General features: G+C 41.8%; 1 protein-coding gene across 1 annotated transcript in view; it reads left to right on the forward strand.

The window, feature by feature from the left end:
* Positions 1-21,340, forward strand: part of fat3a (FAT atypical cadherin 3a) — a gene marked incomplete at both ends in the record, with an annotated part of 96,727 nt that overhangs the window by 44,275 nt on the left and 31,112 nt on the right. The window contains 8 exons of the mRNA XM_083887331.1: positions 1,597-1,911; positions 1,999-2,209; positions 9,171-9,310; positions 13,077-13,352; positions 14,115-14,325; positions 14,448-17,176; positions 17,272-18,643; positions 20,764-20,960. Of these exons, the coding sequence (XP_083743457.1) occupies positions 1,597-1,911; positions 1,999-2,209; positions 9,171-9,310; positions 13,077-13,352; positions 14,115-14,325; positions 14,448-17,176; positions 17,272-18,643; positions 20,764-20,960 (5,451 nt within the window). The remainder of the gene's footprint in view (positions 1-1,596; positions 1,912-1,998; positions 2,210-9,170; positions 9,311-13,076; positions 13,353-14,114; positions 14,326-14,447; positions 17,177-17,271; positions 18,644-20,763; positions 20,961-21,340) is intronic.

The following is a 21,340-nucleotide window of genomic DNA, read 5'->3' on the forward strand; positions in this document are numbered from 1 at the left end:
TTTCCACAGTGAGGTTTGCATTAGCTCAGTAATAGAAATAGTCTGAGGATTGCGGTGCGTGTATTGGTGTCCATTAGACAATAATGTGAACCTCTCTCTGCTCTGCTTTGCTCTGACTGGAAGTAAATTGTACCTCTGCTTTTCTCATCACTTATTCTCGTTTGTGTGCGAAGACTGTTTGCCTGCTTAGTGCGTTTTATATTTGGCTGCATGAAAAAGTTTCTATTCCTACTCAATATAATAACATATAGGTTGTACTCTATTGTTATTTCAGGTTTGTCAGTGTCCCTTCATACTATATCTATAGAGCAGCTATAGGAAACCTTTTTTTCTGTCGTTTCATTCAAAGTTATTGAACTTGCACCGTAGATCACCGTAACCTCTGCAGAGAGCAGCTTTGCATTTCTGCACAAGCCTGAGGTTCCATTGTTACTTAAAGGAGGGCCTGCATCAGTCTAGTGTTCCATGCATGTGTACGCCAGTTGTGAATGTGGTGGCAACAGTGGTATTTCTCAAATAACCTTGGGCAAGTTTCCATGGTTACTGTCTTCTTCATTGTCTTTTTTGACCAAAACAAGAGTGTATCACAGACTGGAATGGAAAGTGTTGCGCTACATGTGCAGCCGGCGTGTTTGAGCAGAATAAACTCCACCAGACTCCGCCATGAATTAACTGAAGGTGTGTGCAGATTTGTCCGTGTAGGGTCCACACGGATCAAAGATGCAGAAATGGACATATAATGAACTGCACATCTCCTCGGGTTGTGTCTTTGAATATTTAACACTAAATCACTGCCAACTGCAGATTTAAGAGCTGATTAGGAACGATAAGAATTGCAAAAACACATCAGCAACAGGGGTGAACATTACATCGCACTGAACTATGCTTAAGATGATGTCTTAAGATGTCTTCAGATGTCTGATTTGTAGTTGTCGTTAGGGATGAACCGATACAATACTCTGGTATACTGGCCCTAATCCCTGGATGGGATATTGGAAAAAGAAGAAGTACAATCCATTATATACATGAGAACTGCAAATGTCTGCCCCACAGTTAGAGATTGGTAAGTCTTGTATTTACAGCTAAGTTGTTTAAAAGAGTTAAAAGACTGTCTGGTGGATATCTGTATGGGTATGGGTAGGGAGCCATGCCTAGTTTTTATTAACCAAACAGAGAAAATTAGTAGATCATTGTCATTGAGAGGCATCTATCAGAGGACACTGGATAATCCTCTTCAGTCATCAAATAACTGCTGATTCCTCTCAGTTTTGTGAATAAAACTTTCCCTGGACATTGCTCTTTTGATGACTGGTTAATTAGATTTCAATGTTTTACACCTCTGGTAGTCAAAAAATGTGCCATTGTCAAACTTCAAAGGCTTTCACCAGAACACGAAAAGTGGGTTAAAGAGCAGCCCCTGAATAGACCATTCGGTTTTCTGTGAGTCTAAAGTAGTCTGATGAGAGAAGCCCAGCATGTGTCTCCTTCAAGCAACACATCTTAATATTCAAGGAACATTCCAGGCCTTGAAATGGACCACACTTGCACGTACACGTGATTTGTATTCACTGTGTCATTCTCTTCTGTCCTGTGCAGGTGTTGGTATCAGATGGAGGTCCCAGCCCCAGACAAACAACAGTTTGGGTGATGGTTCAGGTACTGGATGAAAATGACAACAAGCCCACGTTTCCAGAGAAGGTTTACCAGGTCAAACTTCCCGAGAGAGAGCGCAGGAAAAAGGGCGAGCCCATCTATCGGGTGTTTGCCTATGACCGTGACGATGGGCCCAACAGTGACCTCTCCTACAGCATCGTGGACGGAAACGAGGAGGGGAAGTTCTTCATCGACCCCAAGACAGCTGTGGTGTCATCGCGCAAAGCCTTCACTGCGGGGAGCTACGACATCCTGACTGTGCGCAAACTTTGATCAGTTATAAAGCATGTCTGCTGGCCTGTTTCAGGACAGAATGTTTACAGAACTTTCTTTATTTGTATTCAGATCAAAGCGACGGACAACGGGCGTCCTCAGAAGTCCTCCACAGCTCGTTTGCACATCGAGTGGGTCCGCCGACCTCCTCCCTTGACTCTCCCACTGCTCTTCGATGAGCCATTCTACAACTTTACTGTCATGGAGAATGACAAGGTGGCTGAGATCGTGGGTGTGGTGTCCCTGCAGCAGACTACCGCCCCCTTGTGGTTCGACATCACAGGTAAAACCTCCCGTCAGTGAGGATGCTCGTCTCTCAGCCAGTGGAGAGCTTTGTGCAGTGTGAGCAAGTGTGTTTCCAGGCTCGGTGCATGGTGTGTTGGACTAACACTGATAATGTGAGGTGGTGTATATGAGGCGCAGCTTAGGATTTATGGCCTCGCTGCATGATCTGTTCTGCTTTGCCCATCCCAGTCACCATGGCGACAGCTTGTCCAGCTGCTCGGTGTGTATGCCCTGTGGGAGGTAAAGCAGTGACAAAAACTTGGCAGTTTTTACAGAGTTTCCAAATGAGTCCAAGAAGAAAGAAAAACATATTTTCTTTTATTAACCTGAGATTTCTTTTTAAAGGGACTATCCTTTTAGGAGATTTAGTGCCAGTGTGACGTTCCCTATCAGTGGCAATTACCCAACATGACAGACTTAAATCCCTTCAAACTGTCAAAGTTCAATTTTTAATCAGTTTATGTCAAGGATACTGCACCAAGCTTTATGTACACACATTATGAAAAAGGATCCTGGTGTGGTTAAAGTGATTTCACAGTTCAAATCATCCTTACTTTTGATTCTAAATTATGTTTTTTTTTTTTTTTTTTAAATGCCTTTCAATATGACATGTGTATACACTGACTGTGATGTAACACTGTGGGCACCAGCTCAGTCCAAACTAGATGGACAGCAGCAACCAGGATCCCACAATGCACCATCCATCTTTCCTTTTGTTGTCACTGAGCAGTGACAGTCGATGTGTATCCAGCTGGAGATACCTTCTGGCTTGAGCTTTGGCTCTCCATCCTTCCCATCTCTCCTCTTTCTTTCCCTTAATGTCTCTGTCCATTTGTCTCTTCCTATGTAGACGTGTCACTCTTAACTGTGTACTCCTCCTTTCTCTGAGATCACAGCCACCTTATATCTTTGTTTTCAGTAACTACTATTAATAAATATGAATTGACAGCTTGGTTTATCTTAAAAACATCAAGAGGATAATACTTTAGTCTTGTAGAGCTTATTTCAAGGTACCTAATGTGGCTTTGTGAAGTAGAGAAAAAACAAACGAAGACAGAAAATAAAGGTTGGAATACTTGAAATGACTATTAATGAAAAGCCTGTGTGAATTTGTAATCTTTATTATAACCATCTTCATTTGTAAGACTGACATCAGGTTAAAGTATTTATTTACATATTTACAAACTTTAAGCAAAACAGCAGTTCATTGAAATGCATAGGACCAGTACTGTGTTGAACTATAGTAACTGATTAGTATCACACACAGACTAAATCTCATGTGTTTTTGTTTCCTTATCTGATGTTCATGGTACAAGGATAAAAGGGTTGTTATTGTTTTATGCAGAAAGGTTTTTCTTTGGTATTCTTGGATCATCTCTATCTGGTTGTAAAGTGTACTTAGAAAACTTAGAAAATTAATATGAAACAGAAAGGGCAGTGACTTAAAGCACCGTTCTGCTCGTCTTTTTCTCCACGTACTACTTCATTTTCATATCTGAGATCTGAGGAGAGAAAAAGCTGATGTAGGCTGTTTTAACATCAGTAATCCGGTCAAGGAGCTGCAGAGAGCTTCCCTCGCAGGGATCAGTAAAAGCAACTGTAGGAGGTTTTGAATTATTTGATATAGAGAAGGAAAGATTCTTTCCTCATGAGGATATTCTCCCAAATTTAAACATATACCCGCCCAACGCAATAAACATAATATTAACTCTAATCACTGTCTTTTGGTAAGACATCATTAAAATATTATATGATTCCACTTATATCATCAAAATGTGGTTGAAGCCCATGAGTCAGTGTAGCCGTACCAAACCAAATCATTTTCCTCGGCTCATCAGAAGCAGGTGCTGCCTCTGTCTCTGTCCCTGTCTCCTCATCTTACCTCGTTGTCTTGTTGTCCTCCTCTCTGAGTCTGTCTGTCCCTCCTGTCTCACCTTCTCTCTCCTCTCTTTCCTCAATGCTTCATGCCTGGAAGGTCCCAGGTCTTTCCGTGAGATGTTCTATATTCTGCAGAGCGCTTGTGGCAGGAACTGTTCCTCAGAAGGTATCTCACTTCCAACTTCCACTACCCCACGTTGCTGTATGATTTCCTTTTCCTTTCCTTTTTTTCCCCCTTTTTTTATTTCCTTTTTGTCGGTGCCCATCGTTCACGCCTGTGCTTCGTATCTGTGCTGCTGACGTGCTCCTGTGAAAAGTTGGGTTGAGAGCATGTGTGTGTGTGTGTGTGTGTGTGTTGTTTCACATTAATGGACTACATTGCTGCTCAGGTTAATTGAAGGGATGAATGTTTGGGAAAAAGGTTCCACCACCTTTTTATCTGCTCCCATGGCAACAACCCTGGGGTTACCTGGGTGACAGCTCTGTCTAATGACCTGCTGTTAGCAGCACCGGTACACGCATTCCTTCAGGCATTAATGCATGCCCTCACGAGGGCACAGTCACACATGCACAGAAATCTTCCACTGTGTGCTGACCCATTAGCTCCTCTAATGGATGCAGTTGACTGTTGGGCAGCTGGTTTGGGACTGAGGGAGCACAACACAGCCGGAAGCACCAAACATTCTGCAGAAAAGGAAAAACACACCCAGAATCTGAAATCCAAATACCATGCATCCACTCCTCACAGTCAACAAGTGGACTACTTAATACTTTAAATCTGAATTCAAGCAGATGAGGAAGGGAGACAGAAACAAAGGGCAAAAGCATGACCGAGTATTAGGCCCAAACAACAAAGAAAAGTCGTAATATAACGAAAATAAAGTTGCAATATTGTGAGGAAAAAGATTCCATATGCCGTCGAAGAAGCCATGCTCGCCGTAAATCCGGTATCAATCTAATAGTTTCTTGAGAAACGACAGAACCTCTTTAAACAGCACACAGATGTAACCAGCGTTATCCTTGCAGTCGGCCACTACCAGCCATTCCCTCCTCCACAAAAGAGATGATTAGATGGGATTCTTTCTTTGAAACAAACTCAGTTTCTTGCACAATCTGATCAAAGTCCTGATGCTGATGATAAAGTGGTGCTGATGTGCCAAAGAGATTAAGTACTTCCTTATTTGTGAAGCCCAAACCAAAATATAACTTTACAAAATGCTCCGCGTTTCTCATCTTGTCGCAGGTTCCAACTGATCGTCTTTTACTTGATTAATAACAATTTTTTTCTCGTAATATTACGACTTTATTCCAGATTAATTTTTTTTTTTTTTTTCAGTTTGGCCCCAATACTTCATCGTACAAAAGAAACTGAGTGAGTAGTTAGAAGAACAGTATAAAAAGTAAGACAAATAAACGTGGGTTGTAGGAAGCAAAGAAATGTTGAAGTTTAACAGCCAAGCCATAGTTTCCACGCTGCCAGTTGGTTGAGGTTTGTTATATGGTCCGTGTGAAGCTACACAGGGACGTCTGCATGCAGCCTTAAATGTATGACTGCAAATGTGGGATCAGTCATGCCTGGAACTGGAAACTGGCATTGACCCTCAGTTTAAGTACAGGCTTGTACATTTGACAGAAATGCATCCGCACTTCTCTGTGAATATTGATATATGTGTAGCCATAGTGACATTGTGCTCCGTCTCCACTATCACTGGGTGTACTATTCCTTTAAATTTAAAGGATTTGATACAAGAAAAATAATACAGTGACATTGCTTCAGTCACTCTTTTTTTTGAGTGAGCAGTGAGCGAAAAGTGGAGAGCGATACATAGCAGAGCAGTCTGCAGTGGCTGTGAAGAGGAAAGAACACCCAGCTATAATTTTATGACTAACAGCTCGGGTTTTCAATTTCTGAAGCGCACATGAACAGACCCACAGTGCAGTTTGGCAATGCTTGACACCGCTCCATTTCAAATGAATGAGAAGCGTTATTAGCTGACGCCTCTGCGGCATACATGCGAGTCTGCTGTTAAAGCGGGGTTGAGTAAACTTTTTCAGTTCCTCTCTTTATTTGTTTTTCCTCCATGCTTTCACATCACTCACCTAATCCGCTGTGTTGTAGCTCCTGAACACAGAAAGTACAGAGCGGCGGAAAGTCACAGTCGACATGAGAAGTGCATTATTTTAAATCAACTCTGAATTGTGGGTTAAAATTGCACTTTGTCAAACACCAGAGTGAAAAAAAAATGGTCACAAAAGAGTAAGGCAGCTATAGGGAGCTTACCTCGGAAACTAAGTCTAAATGGATGAGTATCTGTGTGACTGTGAGTACATCCTTCACACACACACACACACACAGAGATAACCCAGGTTTAAATTGCAGAATGCACAGACTCTACTGTGTGCTCACACCACATCCACTAAACACACACCCGTGATCCATTTTTAGATGAAGCTACTGGTGCTCCACCCAGCACACCGAGCCAGACAGATTTATAGACGCACACTCTCACACACACACACACACAGGCAGACTGGATCACAGACAGCCTCCGTCTAGTCCACAGTGCATATACACACCCACTCTCACCAGCTAAAATATAGACCCACATAGACGTGTGTGCATCTGTAGAACCATAAAAAAGATGCGCTGTGCACATCTTTTTTCAAGAGAGGTGTATATGACAAGGGCAGTAAGATCCAACAATCCTGCACATTGAGTATTTTGAATGAATTTATATTAATTTTGTGTTGTGTTTACCTTTTGTTACTGCAGGGTTTTTATTTTTCATTTTCTACCACTTTATCCTCCACATGAGGGTCGAGGGGGGGCACTGTACCAATCTCAGCTGACATAGAGCGAGAGGTGGGGTCACATCCTGGACAGATCATCAGTCACATACAAAAAATCATTCACTCTCGCACCTATGGTCAGCTATGGATTGTCCGATTTGTCTAATCCCCATTTTGCATGTTTTTGGACTGTGGGAGGAAACCGGAGAACCCAGAGAAAACCCACGCACACATGGGGAGAACATGCAAACACCATGCAGAAAGGCTCTTGTTCCTTATTGCTGCAAAAGCAAGAGTGCAAAAATAAATATCTGCTCAATGAGAAATTAACTGTTACAGAAAGCTAAGTCTTTCAGAGACAGGATATCATGCATAGGCAGGACATTGCTCCATATCCATTTATGTCAAATTTTTGGATCATTCTGAATCTCTTGGCTAAATGTATCACAAAAGGAAATAAATCATCTTTAAAACTGTGAAAACACATTTTGTACTATTGGAACACAAGCCGTGCTAGAACAAACATACACTGACAATTTAAAAATAATTGCATAATTATACATTGTAGCTGAGATATACAGCACTGTGACTCTGCCAAAAGCCTGTAAAAAGTTCTTGGCTCTGATTGTGTTTTATTTTTAGTATGTGGTATAATAAAGCAGGTGTTCTGATACAGAAAAACAAGTATTGAAGCAGTCGCTCTAAATGACATTGTCTCTGCGTCTCTGCCTCCTGTCGGCTGCAGGGGGGAGGTGATAGACATCAGCCTGTTCTGTGGTGAGACTGGCAGTGGGAAACCGTTTTAGAACAGAGAAGTGTGTTGTTTTTTTTCCCTCCCTTACTTTGCGGAGTGTTGGATTTTCTCTCTCTGTAATTTGGCAACGGTAGACCAGAAGCTTTTTCCAGCCTCAGCAGGATTCTTGCCAAACCCTCTTCTTCTTCTTCTTCCTCTTCTTTATGACCTAAATGAGGATGAACTGTTTCGAATGGCAGAATGTTTGAAGTTGGTCTAGCAGTCCCTCTGTCTGTACTTGCTCATTAATATTTTGTGGTCTCCATAAGCGTAGGTTACTGCACTGTGGCCCCTAAGTTATTTACTTATTATGTACATCTATAAATATCTGAAAAGTAATGGGTCTTCACTCGAGATGAACTTCGAGTCCTGCCTCCCTCTGAACACTTAATTGCTTCCCAAGTTGTATTTTCGATTTCTTCAAACTGTGATTATTTATATGTCCACATTCGAAACTACTCTCGTTAGACTATAGAAGACATTTAAACAGATTGAATTCTCAATTTAGATCCAATCAAATGCTACTGATCACCACATTCACCGCGTAAGTCCATGTCTTTGAGTAAGGGACATCAGAGTGAAGTCATTATCTTGAGACTACACTCAGGATGGTTTGTCCATTTTGGAACATCCCAGGTGAGCTTCTCCATCAATGTGGCCACCAGAAGCAGAAGTGTTGAGGCTACTTCACACAAGGAGTCGAACTGTGACTGAAGTGAGAGGCAGCTGCACATAAACACAAACAGCAACATGTGGTGTTGGTGAGTGGTCGCAATATGGGGTCTGAGTCAATGTTACACAGTTAAATGTAGCTTTTAATTCAGTCTGGATGGTGTGATGAGAACAAAGGCCTGTGGAGCCATCACTAGTCACTAATACTTTGGTCAGTTCTTCTTGTATAGGTTTTCACAAACTAAACTTTAAAAAAATGAGTTTACATTAAGTAGATTCCACTGAAGTTCTGTGCTCTCAGTCCACAAAGACATCAAATCCACATTTTGGTCATCACAGATTGTTTAGGATTTTCAGATTTCTCCACCTTACGATATCCAGAGTGAGCTTGGATCATTGTTAGGCTAATGCTGGAATGGATGCTTTGTCAAGCACACACACACACTTGTATGCGCCATAAGTTGCGAATCAAAAGGTCACATAAGTGCAGACAGTATACTGTATATACATGAACACAGGAATGTATGTTGTTGGTGTGCTTGCATGGCCAGTGCTTGTGCTTACGTGATTCTGAAATGTGCCAGCAGTGCAGGTGTCAGCAGCCATATGTGTGATCATTATACATGCTCAGTCCACTCATTTGTATATGAATAAATTACTCTACGTTACATAGAGTATATCCATGTCACATTAATGAACATTTCAGGAAATGAGTGTAAACCATTGCTCCATCAATAAAACCACATTCTGTGTGTGTATACATATCCATATATATCTGTATGTCTGACTTTCCCTCTTCTTGTCTGAACGTCCTCCCGCGGATCAGGTGGCAACAGCGACAGTGCGTTCGACGTGGAGAAGGCCGTGGGCACTGTCATCATTGCTAAGCCGCTGGATGCCGAGCAGCGCTCCTTCTACAACCTGACGGTGCAGGCCACAGATGGCACCAACGCGGCGTACACCCAGGTACCACGCAACTGTGTTGTTGTTTGCACGGCTGCACTTATGTAGCACTTTAAGGGACCGCATAGTTAATCACAGGTCTGAAGTCACATCTATGGAAAATTTAGAGCCTATTAGTGTGGTGAACCCTGAGAGAAATAGTGTTGGTAGGAGGAGCATACAAACTTCACAAAGAAAGGCAAAGTTATTGACTGCACCACCACTTTTCTGATATTTTTTTGTTTTTAAAATAAATTGGATACAACCCAATTTTTGCCAGCCCAACTTGTGGTTTTGCATCCCACCCATTCATAAATCATGTACTAAATCGTAGTTCATGAACCATAATAACTGTATTACATGAGAGGCAAGGGTTTCTCTGAGCAGTGAAAATGTGAGGGAACTTTTTATTGTTATTATTTTTTGTTTTTTTGTTTTTAAATCAACGACTGTAAAGTGCTTCAATAGCATATACTGTAAGTCCAACAACTCTTCTTGTTGATATGTCTGTATTATCATTATTATTATGGTTATGGTGATGATGATTATTATTGTCATTATGATAATGATGATGATGATTTATAATACTGTATCTGTTCACACACATATAAAAGGCCCAGACACACACACCTGTAAATTGGGAGGTAGGTACCCAGATGGAGAGTCAGCATGGCGTCATGCTGCCAGAGAATGTCTCCGCAGTTAAAGAACAGAAGGCCGACTGCTGCAGTATGGTTTAAATTTAGACCCACCACCTGGCAGCATTCAACTCCTGTCTCTGTTTCCCTTCATTTCGCTTCATGTTTTCTCTGGAGAAGAATCAGGGCAAATCTTTTTTTCTACGTGTGTGTATCCTGCATTTTGGCACTTTTTCCTCCCCCACTAAACCCTGCTCCAGCTCCCGCTGTTATTTTGTGCTTTGTAATGGCTGCAGACTCCAGCAAGTGTATTGTGACAGGGGCATAGATAGTAGAATTGCTTAGAAGTTCGCACTTTCACTTCTCAGGGAGAAGGTCCTGGTTCTGAACAGAGCCTTGTGAGTGCTCAATACAGTCGTTGAGTACTCACAAGTGTACTTTAATGCCTAATGTTGCAAGAGAGCAAGGGGTCCGGTGCTTGAGGGGGATTTGGTAAGTTAACGGAACAGTGTCTGTGATGTTCGACTTGATGGCAAGAGTTGCTACTATTGCTAAAGCAACACTGATGTGGTGGCGGTGATTGGTGGATGCCTGACAGTTGGGATGGTAGATTGTGATTTGTTTAACTGGTGCCTGTATATTCTCATCTCATTGACTGGAAGAGTCTTGAAGAGTTTTAGTTTGAACTTCTTCTGCCCTGAGTGCAACTAGAGTAAAGCAATGGAGCCACAATGCAGTTGGGCAACGCATGACCTTGCTCCATTTAAAATGAATGAGTGAAGTTTCAATATTGAAGAATCACTGATATAATGTGATGAACCAAACATCTCTTATCATCATGCTACATCTGGCCATGTCTGCAGGGATTTAACCCAGACATTTTGTAGGGCATTTTTTACCTACCCACACTCAAGGACCTCATGGACTATAGTACAGACCATAATTTGTGAACACACCTGCAGATATCTAGTGTCATAAAAACAGAATTCCATGTGCTTCTACTGTTCACCCTGCTGTCCTCGGTTGTCTTTGATATTCAAGTGTTCAGTGATAGGTCAGAGGGAGCAGGTCATAAAAGGTGCTGTCCGTCTCAGGTTGAAGGCCAAAGCCTTCCAACCTGCTCCAGAAAGCCACACTGGAAAACAGGTCATCGCAGTGTCCTGCAGCTGCATCACATGGCCTCACTGATCTGGTGTTAATGCAGTGAACTGAAAGAATGCAGATCTCCTCAGAACCGTTCATCATGTTGCATGTGGATGTTCCCTTGAGGACTGACAGAAGTAGGTTGAAGAGGGTTTCAAAATCTGTTATTTGGTCGTGAACAAAAGTTTAGTTTGAAGCAGTAGAGGGAATATTCCTGCCAGTTTGCAGAGACGCTGTCCTCCAAACTGTCATCAGGTCCATGAAAGCAGTTCTAAAACAGGGGTTCCAAAACTTTCCACCTTTTCCCTGAACCCCCAACATTCCAAAGACTTTGAATTATTATGTCACAGCACTTCATTTGCTGTGATGCTGAGAAACTGAAGTGTTGCAACTCATGCTATCAAAGTATTGTATGTTTCACCTATAATTCAACTTGTATCTACTGTAACTGTTAAGGCTATAAAATAATATTCCTATTCTTTTTAATTGTATTTGCATAATCATCCTGCTAGTCTTTCTGTGACTCTTCTCTACCTTGCTTCCTCACCACAGTCACCATCACCCTGCTTTCCTTTCTGGCCGGCTAATTTCTGTCACATGCCAGATTGCACCTGATAGCCTAACCTCTTGTCCCCCTGCTTAGCCCCTCGCTGTAGTAGCAGCTTGTACCCTGATGCCCCTGGCTTCCATCCCTTGCCCCTTACTTTAACCAGGGTTGTTATCCTGCCACCCATGCCATATAAGGCCACAGTGGGCAAACAGCAATACAGAATTTTTTATTTATATTAAGCAGGCAAACTGCTCAAGTCGACCTCTTGTATTTTACTTCAGTCACTTTCGCTTGACTAAATGAAATCCACTTGTGTTTGATTTCTTGACTTTCTGTCTGCCTCAGTACCTGCCTGCTCCTGCCATTCCTCCTGTGTTTTCCTGACTCACACTGAGCTCCATCACCAGTCATCTGTGACTCAGGAACTTTCCATGAGTCATGACACACACACACACATACACACACACACACACACACACACACACACACACACACACACACACACACACACACACACACACACACACACACACACACACACACACACACACACACACACACACACACCATCCACGAACACCCTGCATGACTTCTCTGCAGTGTGTAAAATGACGTGCATTCCATCATGTTCAGCAAACACTCTATTTCATCATTGCAGTGACTGTAAGGATTGCCATGTAGATGAAGTGGCATGAAAGTGCCACACGTATTTACTCGGCACCTATGATCTGAAATTCTTTTGTTACCATGACGCTTTATGTCCGTGTGATGAAAAAAATAGCACCTGGGGCCTCAAAACAGAGACCTACCGAACAAAAGCATATACCAAACACAGTGTGATCTCTAGAAACACAGTCTCCGTGTGAATAATATGCAGAATGTGTAGGCGAGAGAATATATTTTTTGGCTCAGGAACCTTGGAGTTTGGCCAGTCACATTTTAATACTCGATATGGAGAGCAAGTGGTGGGAAAAATGTGCCAAGTGCATCAGCCATCACCTTTAAATTTATATGCATTCATATGCAGACACCCTTTAATAGAGATCAGTCATAAACATGCAAGTTGATCGTATTTAATTGTTATCTCTCAACTACAACTTCATTCTTATGTCTTGTGTTGCTCGTCAGACTGAAAACTGTATACAGCCAATGCAAATCAAAAGTCTTGATCCAGATATCCACCGTCTACACTGTAAAATAAATGATTTATTTAGCATTTAGCCTCCAGAGGCTAATTAATCACCAGGCAATTCACAGATGGGCTCTTTAGACTGAAATCAATGGCTCCATCCTGTTGTTTCCTGCTATATTGTTACAATAAACAGTAGGTTACTGGCTTTGAGTAATAATAGATTAGAAAACTCAGTCATGCAGTAAAGAAATGTGTGCAGTTGTCAGTTGAATCATGTCTTTATTCATTCCTCTTTCTTTTTCTTGTCATTCTCTCCTCAAATTGTAGGTTCACATCTCTGTGATGGACTACAATGACAATACTCCCCTCTTCTCCCAAACAACCTATGATGTCACCATTTCTGAAGATACACCACCAGACACTGAGGTTGTCCAGGTTTTAGCATCAGACCGCGACGAGCATCACCAGCTGACCTTCTCTCTGCAGAGCTCGATAGACCCCAACAGCATGCGTCTGTTCCGCATCCACCCGTCCCTGGGCACCATCTACACGGTTCAGAGGCTGGACCACGAGGCCTGTGCCCAGCATATCCTCACTGTCGTGGTAAGACATGCTTGTTTTTTATGCCCCCCCAACTTTAACAGTTAAAATTAAAAATGTAGTCTGACCTTGTTTTTCACACTGCTAAAGGCAAAAGAAAAGGAACATTGAAGCTACCATTTAATTTCCATGTTAGGTTATTTTATATTATCAGTGGCATATGGGCAACTCAAGTTTTTCAACTTATTATTATTATTATTATTATTATTGTTATTATTATTATTATTATGTTTGTTTATTATAATTTTTTATTTTCAATCACAAATATTGAGAGGATTATGCTAGTATATGAAGTATATCAAAGGTCCTCATATAACGCTGAGTAATATGTTGTGTTCTTGTGAAAAAGTGCTATGGGCTTTTAATTATAAGGGCTTTTAATTGTAACACCACTAACATGATTATTGGAAACATGTTTTCTGTGAAGCATTGGCACATCATTTCCAATTCTAGTGACACGTTTTGTGTCTTTTGCAGGTAGATATTGATGTACAGGCATTGTCGATATGTATTTATCAGTATGCAACAGAACTGTCACTGACATTTTGTCTGCCAGATTTTATGGTACATGTCATTGTGCTGCACTTGTTGTTCAGGTTGGTTTATCAACCAGGGGTTGAAATTATCTCCCTAGATTTGGGACACCTTAACAAATAGTTGATGCGTTTTAGAGTGTTGTCTGCTTAGCGACATCCTGCTTTGTTTGGACCAACATTGCCCATGTTGAATGGAACTGTGTATCTCATTCCTAAATTTTCTCCACAGGTAAAGGACCAAGAGTTCCCATATCGGAAGAACCTGGCTCGTGTGTTGATAGAGGTGGAAGATATAAATGACCATGTACCCATCTTTACTAGTGCACTGTATGAAGGTCAAGTTTATGAGTCAGCAGCAGTGGGATCAGCTGTGGTCCAGGTAACTGCCCTTGACAAAGACAAAGGAGAGAATGCAGAATTACACTACTTTATTGAAGCAGGTAAGCACGTGTGAAAACTGAGTAATTGTTGCTGTTTACTGTATGTAGCCTTTAAATAACTGCTTGTAAAATGTCTACTTCAATAATTCCTTTTTTTTTTTTTTTTTTTTTTTTTTTTACAGGAAACACCGGAAATGCTTTCAGTGTTGAGCCAGTTTTGGGTATTGTCACTGTTGCACGTGACTTGGATTTGTCCAACATAGGCCATTATGTTCTCACTGTCAGGGTCACAGATAATGGCTCCCCTCCCTTGTCCACCACCACTGTAGTGCGTATCACTGTCACCCTCTCTGACAATGCAGGTCCAAAGTTTCCTCAGCCTGAGTACCAAGCTGAGATCTCAGAGAAGGCAGTGACTGGAACATCTGTTACCACAGTCAGTGCAGTCAGTCAGTCCACCCTCACTTATGACATTAAACAAGGAAACGCAGCCCGTGTTTTTCAAATTAATCAATACAGCGGAGTGATAACTACTCAAAAGCCTCTAGACTTTGAGACTACAACATCTTACACCCTTATAGTCCGGGCTACCAACATGGCTGGCATGGCCTCTAATTCTACTCTGTTAATTCAGGTCGTGGATGAAAATGACAACCCCCCAGTGTTTCAGTTGCTTCATTATCATGGTAGCATCGGTGAAGCAGCGCCAGTCAACAGCGTAGTCTTGGACTCAGATGGCTCACCGCTAGTAATCAAGGCTATTGATGCTGATCGTAACCAAAATGCTCTGATGGTTTACCAGATTGTTGAAGATACAGCAAAAATGTTCTTTACAGTAGACTCAGGAACTGGCTCCATCAGAACTATTGCTAATCTAGACCATGAGACATTTGCCACTTTCCACTTCCATGTCCATGTCAGGGACAGTGGTCGGCCTCAGTTGACAGCTGACAGTCCAACTGAAGTCACAATACAAGTGATTGACACAAATGATTCACCACCTCTTTTCACCCAGAATGCTTATGAAACAATCCTGCTACTTCCCACCTATGTAGGAGTAGAGGCTTTGCAAGTTTCAGCTGTAGACCCTGACAAAGATGTCCCTACAGAGCTTACCTACTCTCTGACTGATGGAGCACTGGAATACTTTGCCATCAAACCTTCCAGTGGAATCATCGTCGTCAAGAACAATAACTTCTCCAAAGAACGATTCCGCTTTAGTGTCAGAGTTTCAGATGGGAAGTTCTCCAGCATGTCTTTGGTCACCATACTTGTCCGAGAAGCTCTGGATTCTGGCCTCAGCTTCACCCAGAGCCTTTACTCTTCATCTATTCAAGAGAATGTCTCAAATATCACCAAAGTGGCTGTGGTCAATGCTGTGGGAAACCGTCTCAATGAACCACTGAAATACACCTTGCTGAATGCTGGCAACCGCTTTAGAATTCGTCCTACGTCGGGCGTGATCCAAACCACAGGTATACCATTTGACCGTGAAGAGCAAGAGTTTTATGAACTGGTTATTGAGGCAAGAAGAGAGCATGACCATCTGCATGTGGCCAGAGTTATGGTGAGAGTTCAAGTTGAGGACATCAACGACAATGCCCCTGTGTTTGTTGGACTTCCATATTATGCAGCCGTTCAAGTAGAAGCTGAGCCAGGATCACCCATTTTCAGAGTCATGGCAGTAGACAGCGACAAAGGCATTAATGGAGAGGTATCTTATTATCTAAAGGATGACCATGGGCACTTCGAGATCAACCGACAAACCGGTGGTCTTACCCTCAAGAAGTCTTTTGAATCAGACCTGTCCAACGTGGAATACCAGATGGTGATATATGCCAGAGATGGTGGTTATCCACCTCTTTCAACTACTATAGAGTTTCCAATCACTGTAGTCAACAAAGCCATGCCTGTATTTGACAAATCATTTTATTCTGTTTCTGTGAATGAGGATGTGGCTGTACACACACCTATCCTTGGCATCAATGCCACTAGTCCAGAAGGTCAAAACATCATCTACACTATAGTTGATGGAGATCCATCTCTGCAGTTTGACATTGGTTTTGACACCGGAGTCATAAGTGTCATTCACGCTTTGGACTATGAAGCAGCATCATCTTACCACCTGACTATCAGAGCAACAGACTATCTAACTGGTGCCCGTGCTGAGGTTGACGTTGATGTGGTAGTCCTGGATGTAAATGATAACACTCCCATCTTTCAGAAGATGTCCTACAGAGTTGTTTTGTCAGAAACAGCCATGATTGGAACTCCGGCACTTCAAGTCATTGCCACTGATAGAGACTCCGAGAAGAACAGTGTTGTCCGCTACCAGATCTTCTCAGATGCACACAACAGCACAGACTATTTTCACATTGATAGTAGCAGTGGATTAATCCTCACAGCTCGTATGCTAGACCATGAACTACTCCAGAAGTATGAGTTCATTGTCAAGGCCACTGATAATGGCTTCCCACCACTAAGCAGTGAAGTATCAGTCTTAGTTGTTGTGAATGACATGAACGACAATCCTCCAGTTTTCAACCAGCTTCTCTATGAGTCATATGTGAATGAATTAGCACCCAGAGGTCACTTTGTCACCTGTGTTCAGGCCTCAGATGCTGACAGCTCAGATTTTGACAAATTGGAATACAGCATTTTGTCAGGAAATGAAAAAATGAACTTCGTGATGGATAAAAAGACCGGAATCATCACATTGTCTAGTCACCAAAAGCAGAGAATGGAGCCTGTCCACACCCTCAATGTTTCAGTATCTGATGGGGTGTTCACCAGCACTGCACAGGTCCATGTTAAGGTGTTGGAAGCCAACCTGTACAGTCCAGTGTTTGGGCAAAATGCATATGAGGCAGACCTAAGAGAGAACGCTGCTGTAGGAACCAAGGTTATACAGGTAACTGTTCACATTCAGGGGGGTTTCTTATCCCCAACATCAACATAAAATACTCTTGACTGCATTGACTAAGACATATGTTCTCTTTATTCCAGGTAAAGGCGACAGATGCAGACCCTGGAATGTTCGGCTACATCACTTATTCCTTCGTCAATGATGTGGGAAAAGACCAGTTCAACATTGATGCAAGTGGTCAGATAACCACCGTAGAAAAGCTTGATCGTGAGGACCCAGCTAATAAGAATATCATCCTGACGATAGCAGCCCGGGACTATGGCGGACGTGCTTCTTTCTGCACAGTACAAATTACTCTGTTGGATGATAATGATAATGTACCTCGATTCCACGCCACAGAGTACAGGGCTTCTGTCAAATCTGATGTGACTAAAGGATTTTTGGTGACACAGATTCAGGCTCATGACCCTGATGATGGAACAAATGCCAAAGTAACATACTCTCTTTACAGTGAGGCACATGTCCCTGTGGTAGATATTTTGGAGATCGACCCAGACAATGGTTGGATGGTGACTAAAGGCAGTTTCAGCCACTTGAGAAACTCTGTATTATCTTTTTTTGTGAAAGCTGTGGATGGGGGGAATCCAGTCCGACACTCTCTAGTGTCTGTTTACATCCATGTTCTTTCTCCAGATGCTGTCATTCCTCACTTCAGTCAACATCAGTATTCATTTAGCATTCCGGAGGATACCCCTATAGGCATAGCAATGGGAACAGTGCGTATTAACCTTCCACCTGGACATGACCCACTAGCCGCTACCTTTGCCCTGGTTAATGGAGAGACTGGAGAAAACAACCAAGATGCAGTGTTTGTGGTGGAAAAGGATACAGGTGTGATTAAGCTTGATAAGTCCTTGGACTATGAAGTGATCAAAGGGTATCATTTCAAAATAACAGCCACTGTACAACAGGCTAAGCTCGATTCTGTGACTACTGTTGATGTTGAAGTCAAAGTGTTGGATCTAAATGACAACAAACCAGCCTTTGAAGCCAACTCCTATGAGGCCACAGTTATGGAGGGAATGTCTGTTGGAACCAGAATTATTCAAGTCCAAGCGCTAGACCCAGACTCTGGAGCTAATGGCCAGGTGACATACAGTCTTGGGGCATTGATCCAATCTGAAGTAGATTCAGGCACACTGGGTGGAACCTTCAGCATTGATAGCAACACAGGCTGGATTTCAACACGTAAGGACCTGGACCATGAAACAAATCCATCCTACACTTTCACAGTTGTGGCGTCAGATCTAGGAGAAACCGTGTCTCTTTCCAGTACCACCACTGTGACGGTGGTAGTATCAGACATCAACGACAACCCGCCCAGGTTTTTGGAGCAGCATTACTTTGGCTCAGTTAAGGAGAGTGACCCGCCAGGTGAGGTCGTGGCTGTGCTGAACACCAGAGATGATGACAGCTCTGCTGTTAACCGTCAAGTCAGCTACCACATCACAGGTGAGTGTAACTGTATACAGTCATTATATTGCAACTACTGTCAGAAACAATGCAGAAACCTCTATCATCTTTTTTTAAAATTCCAATGATGCTTTCCACAATATGTATGGTTGGTAATTATATACAGTTATGGTATACATGTCAACTTATTCAATTATATTAGGTTGTAAAGTGATAACCTCAGATAGCTTTTGACAGGTTAGTAATCCTGGTGTACTTCATGATGGTCAGAACTGGTCAACTTCCCCCTTTTAACCCATACCCTAATTTCTTTTTTCATTGTAGAAGAAAAAATGGCACTATATTTTGATTTTCTAGATTAAAAATCACAGAATCCTGCTTTCTTTGTGCAGAAGTTTACCCATGACACAACTGCCATCCCACTCAGATTGGGAGTATCCTGATTCTAGCCAATGGCATTTATGCAGCTACAGTTCTCTGTAGGCCAAAGAAGTAGTAAATATAGTTACAGTTGGAAAATGTTAGAAGTAGTCTTTATATGTGTAAAAAGCCACCAGTTTACAGTGAAACCAGTCGGAGAAGTTATTGTCAAAAGAATGTACTCGATAGAAGTGCAGAAGTTAAACTTTTGGACTTTTATAATATATGCAACAAAAAAACAAAAAGTTGAGTGGAATGCCAGGTGAATGCTAATACTGCATTTTTATACTGACTCCATAATAGTGAGGAAGTGAGTGCTGATTGATACGGCAGATGGTAATAATGAAGTTAGGATTCCCCAGGAGACTGAGACAGAAGAGTACCATCCCAACAGGCAATGCAGCGCTAATGAGGAATTTCTAACAAGAAGTTGCATTGTAATGAGAAAATGACAGACATTTTGATGACGTGACCTCATACATGACAGCTAAAAATGAAAGCAGGCAAGGATGAATGAGGTGCTGCCACACTGCAAGAGGGAAGAGACAGCAAGATAAAGATGAGAGAGATAATGAACAAATGTCTGAAATTAGAACAGAACAGCACTTACTCCACTGTCTTGTTACGAAAACATTGTTTCAGTTGTGAATGTAACTATAACAATATTGCCTGCTGTTTTCATAACATATCAGCATTATGGACATGGATGGCATGGACTGGATGTGAAGGTACATTCCGGTGTGAGGAGTGTGTCGAGTTTAAAGACACACAGAAATGCTTCTCTGCTCTTTAAAGATGAAGTAGTTCTGTTGACATCATCAGACCATGACCCTCAGCACGTACTAGGGCTGTTTTCTGCCAAGTGTGAAGTGACCATGAGGGTCATGCACCTCCAAGTGGGACGTCACTGAGCTCACAGTCAATTTCTGTTCTAACCCTAACCTGTTTTCATGAGCTCTGCTTAGTGAATCTTCCAAAATATTTCACATCCATAGGGGAGTCAGAGGAAAACCACGACTGCTTTGAATCAAACGTTGTAATGGTTCAGATATGTGACGAGCATCTTCCTTTGTGCCTTCTATTTGAGGTTGTCCAGGAACAGGAAACAGCCTCCAGAGTAGACTCAGTGTGTCATAGCTAACTTTACCAATACATTTAATACTATATTATGTCAATGTCAACTTTATAGCACATTTAAAACAACCTTAGTTGATAAAAGTGCTGCACAGGCACAACAAATACACAGCAGAGACAGGTAGAACAAATCAAAAAGCAAATATATAATTTAATTTAATATAATATAATATAATATAATACAATAAGAAAGAAGCAGTGCAATAAAAGGGCAAGCTGTCTAGATCATCCTGAATTGACTGCCAAGGAGAATCACCTCTGGTTTTACATCTTGTTCTAGAAACATCCAGGATTAACTGGTTGTGTGAATTTAGCAGATCTCACAAATTTAAAATGTTACAAAAATCTTAAAATCAATCCTCATCCAGAAAGGAAGCCAGTGGAGGGTGGACAAAAATGGTGTAAAGTAGTCATGCTTTCTTTTTTATAGATTAACTGTATGTTGCCTGCAGCCCTACTGTGTTAAATTCCTTCCAAGTGGAAATGTACTGTCTCACAGCTGTGATTTCACCTTTGTGACATGCAATCTGTTTCAGTTAGAAACTCCATGTTGGCCTACGTGTCTAAATGCTTTACTGACCTGCACATCTTGTCTTTGTGTTCAGGCGGCAACTACCGTGGTGTGTTTGCACTGGGCCTGGTTCAGGGTGAATGGAAGATGTACGTGAAGGGGCTGCTGGACCGGGAGGAACGCAACCTCTACATCATCAATGTCACTGCCAGTGACGGACTCTTTGTTTCCCAGGCAACAGTGGAAATCACGGTGATAGACACCAATGACAACAGTCCTGTCTGTAACCAGGTGTGGAATAAAGCTGATAATGTTCAAATGTCCCATGTGTAACCTTATAGAGAGTTTACTGGCAGAGATTGAATATATTACCCATTAGTTTGGATATATATACATATATATATATATATATGTATATATATCAAGTGTGTATTAGTGTAGATTTTTTGTATCCTTAGAATAAGATTTTATATGTACTGTATTTTGAAGCAAAAGCCTACTGCAAACAAAGATGAACAACATCCTTTATGCAAGGGTATTTCACTGACACTACTGGGGAGTAGAGTCTAGTCATAGATGTGTTGCTGCTGCACCACATTTATTTAATGTAGCTAAGTATGAATATAGCTTTTGGTGATGCCTAAGCAAGTTTTTAATGGCAGTGAATTGCA

The sequence above is a fragment of the Microchirus variegatus genome (genome assembly GCF_963457635.1).
Source record: "Microchirus variegatus genome assembly, chromosome: 3".
Classification (NCBI taxonomy): domain Eukaryota; kingdom Metazoa; phylum Chordata; class Actinopteri; order Pleuronectiformes; family Soleidae; genus Microchirus; species Microchirus variegatus.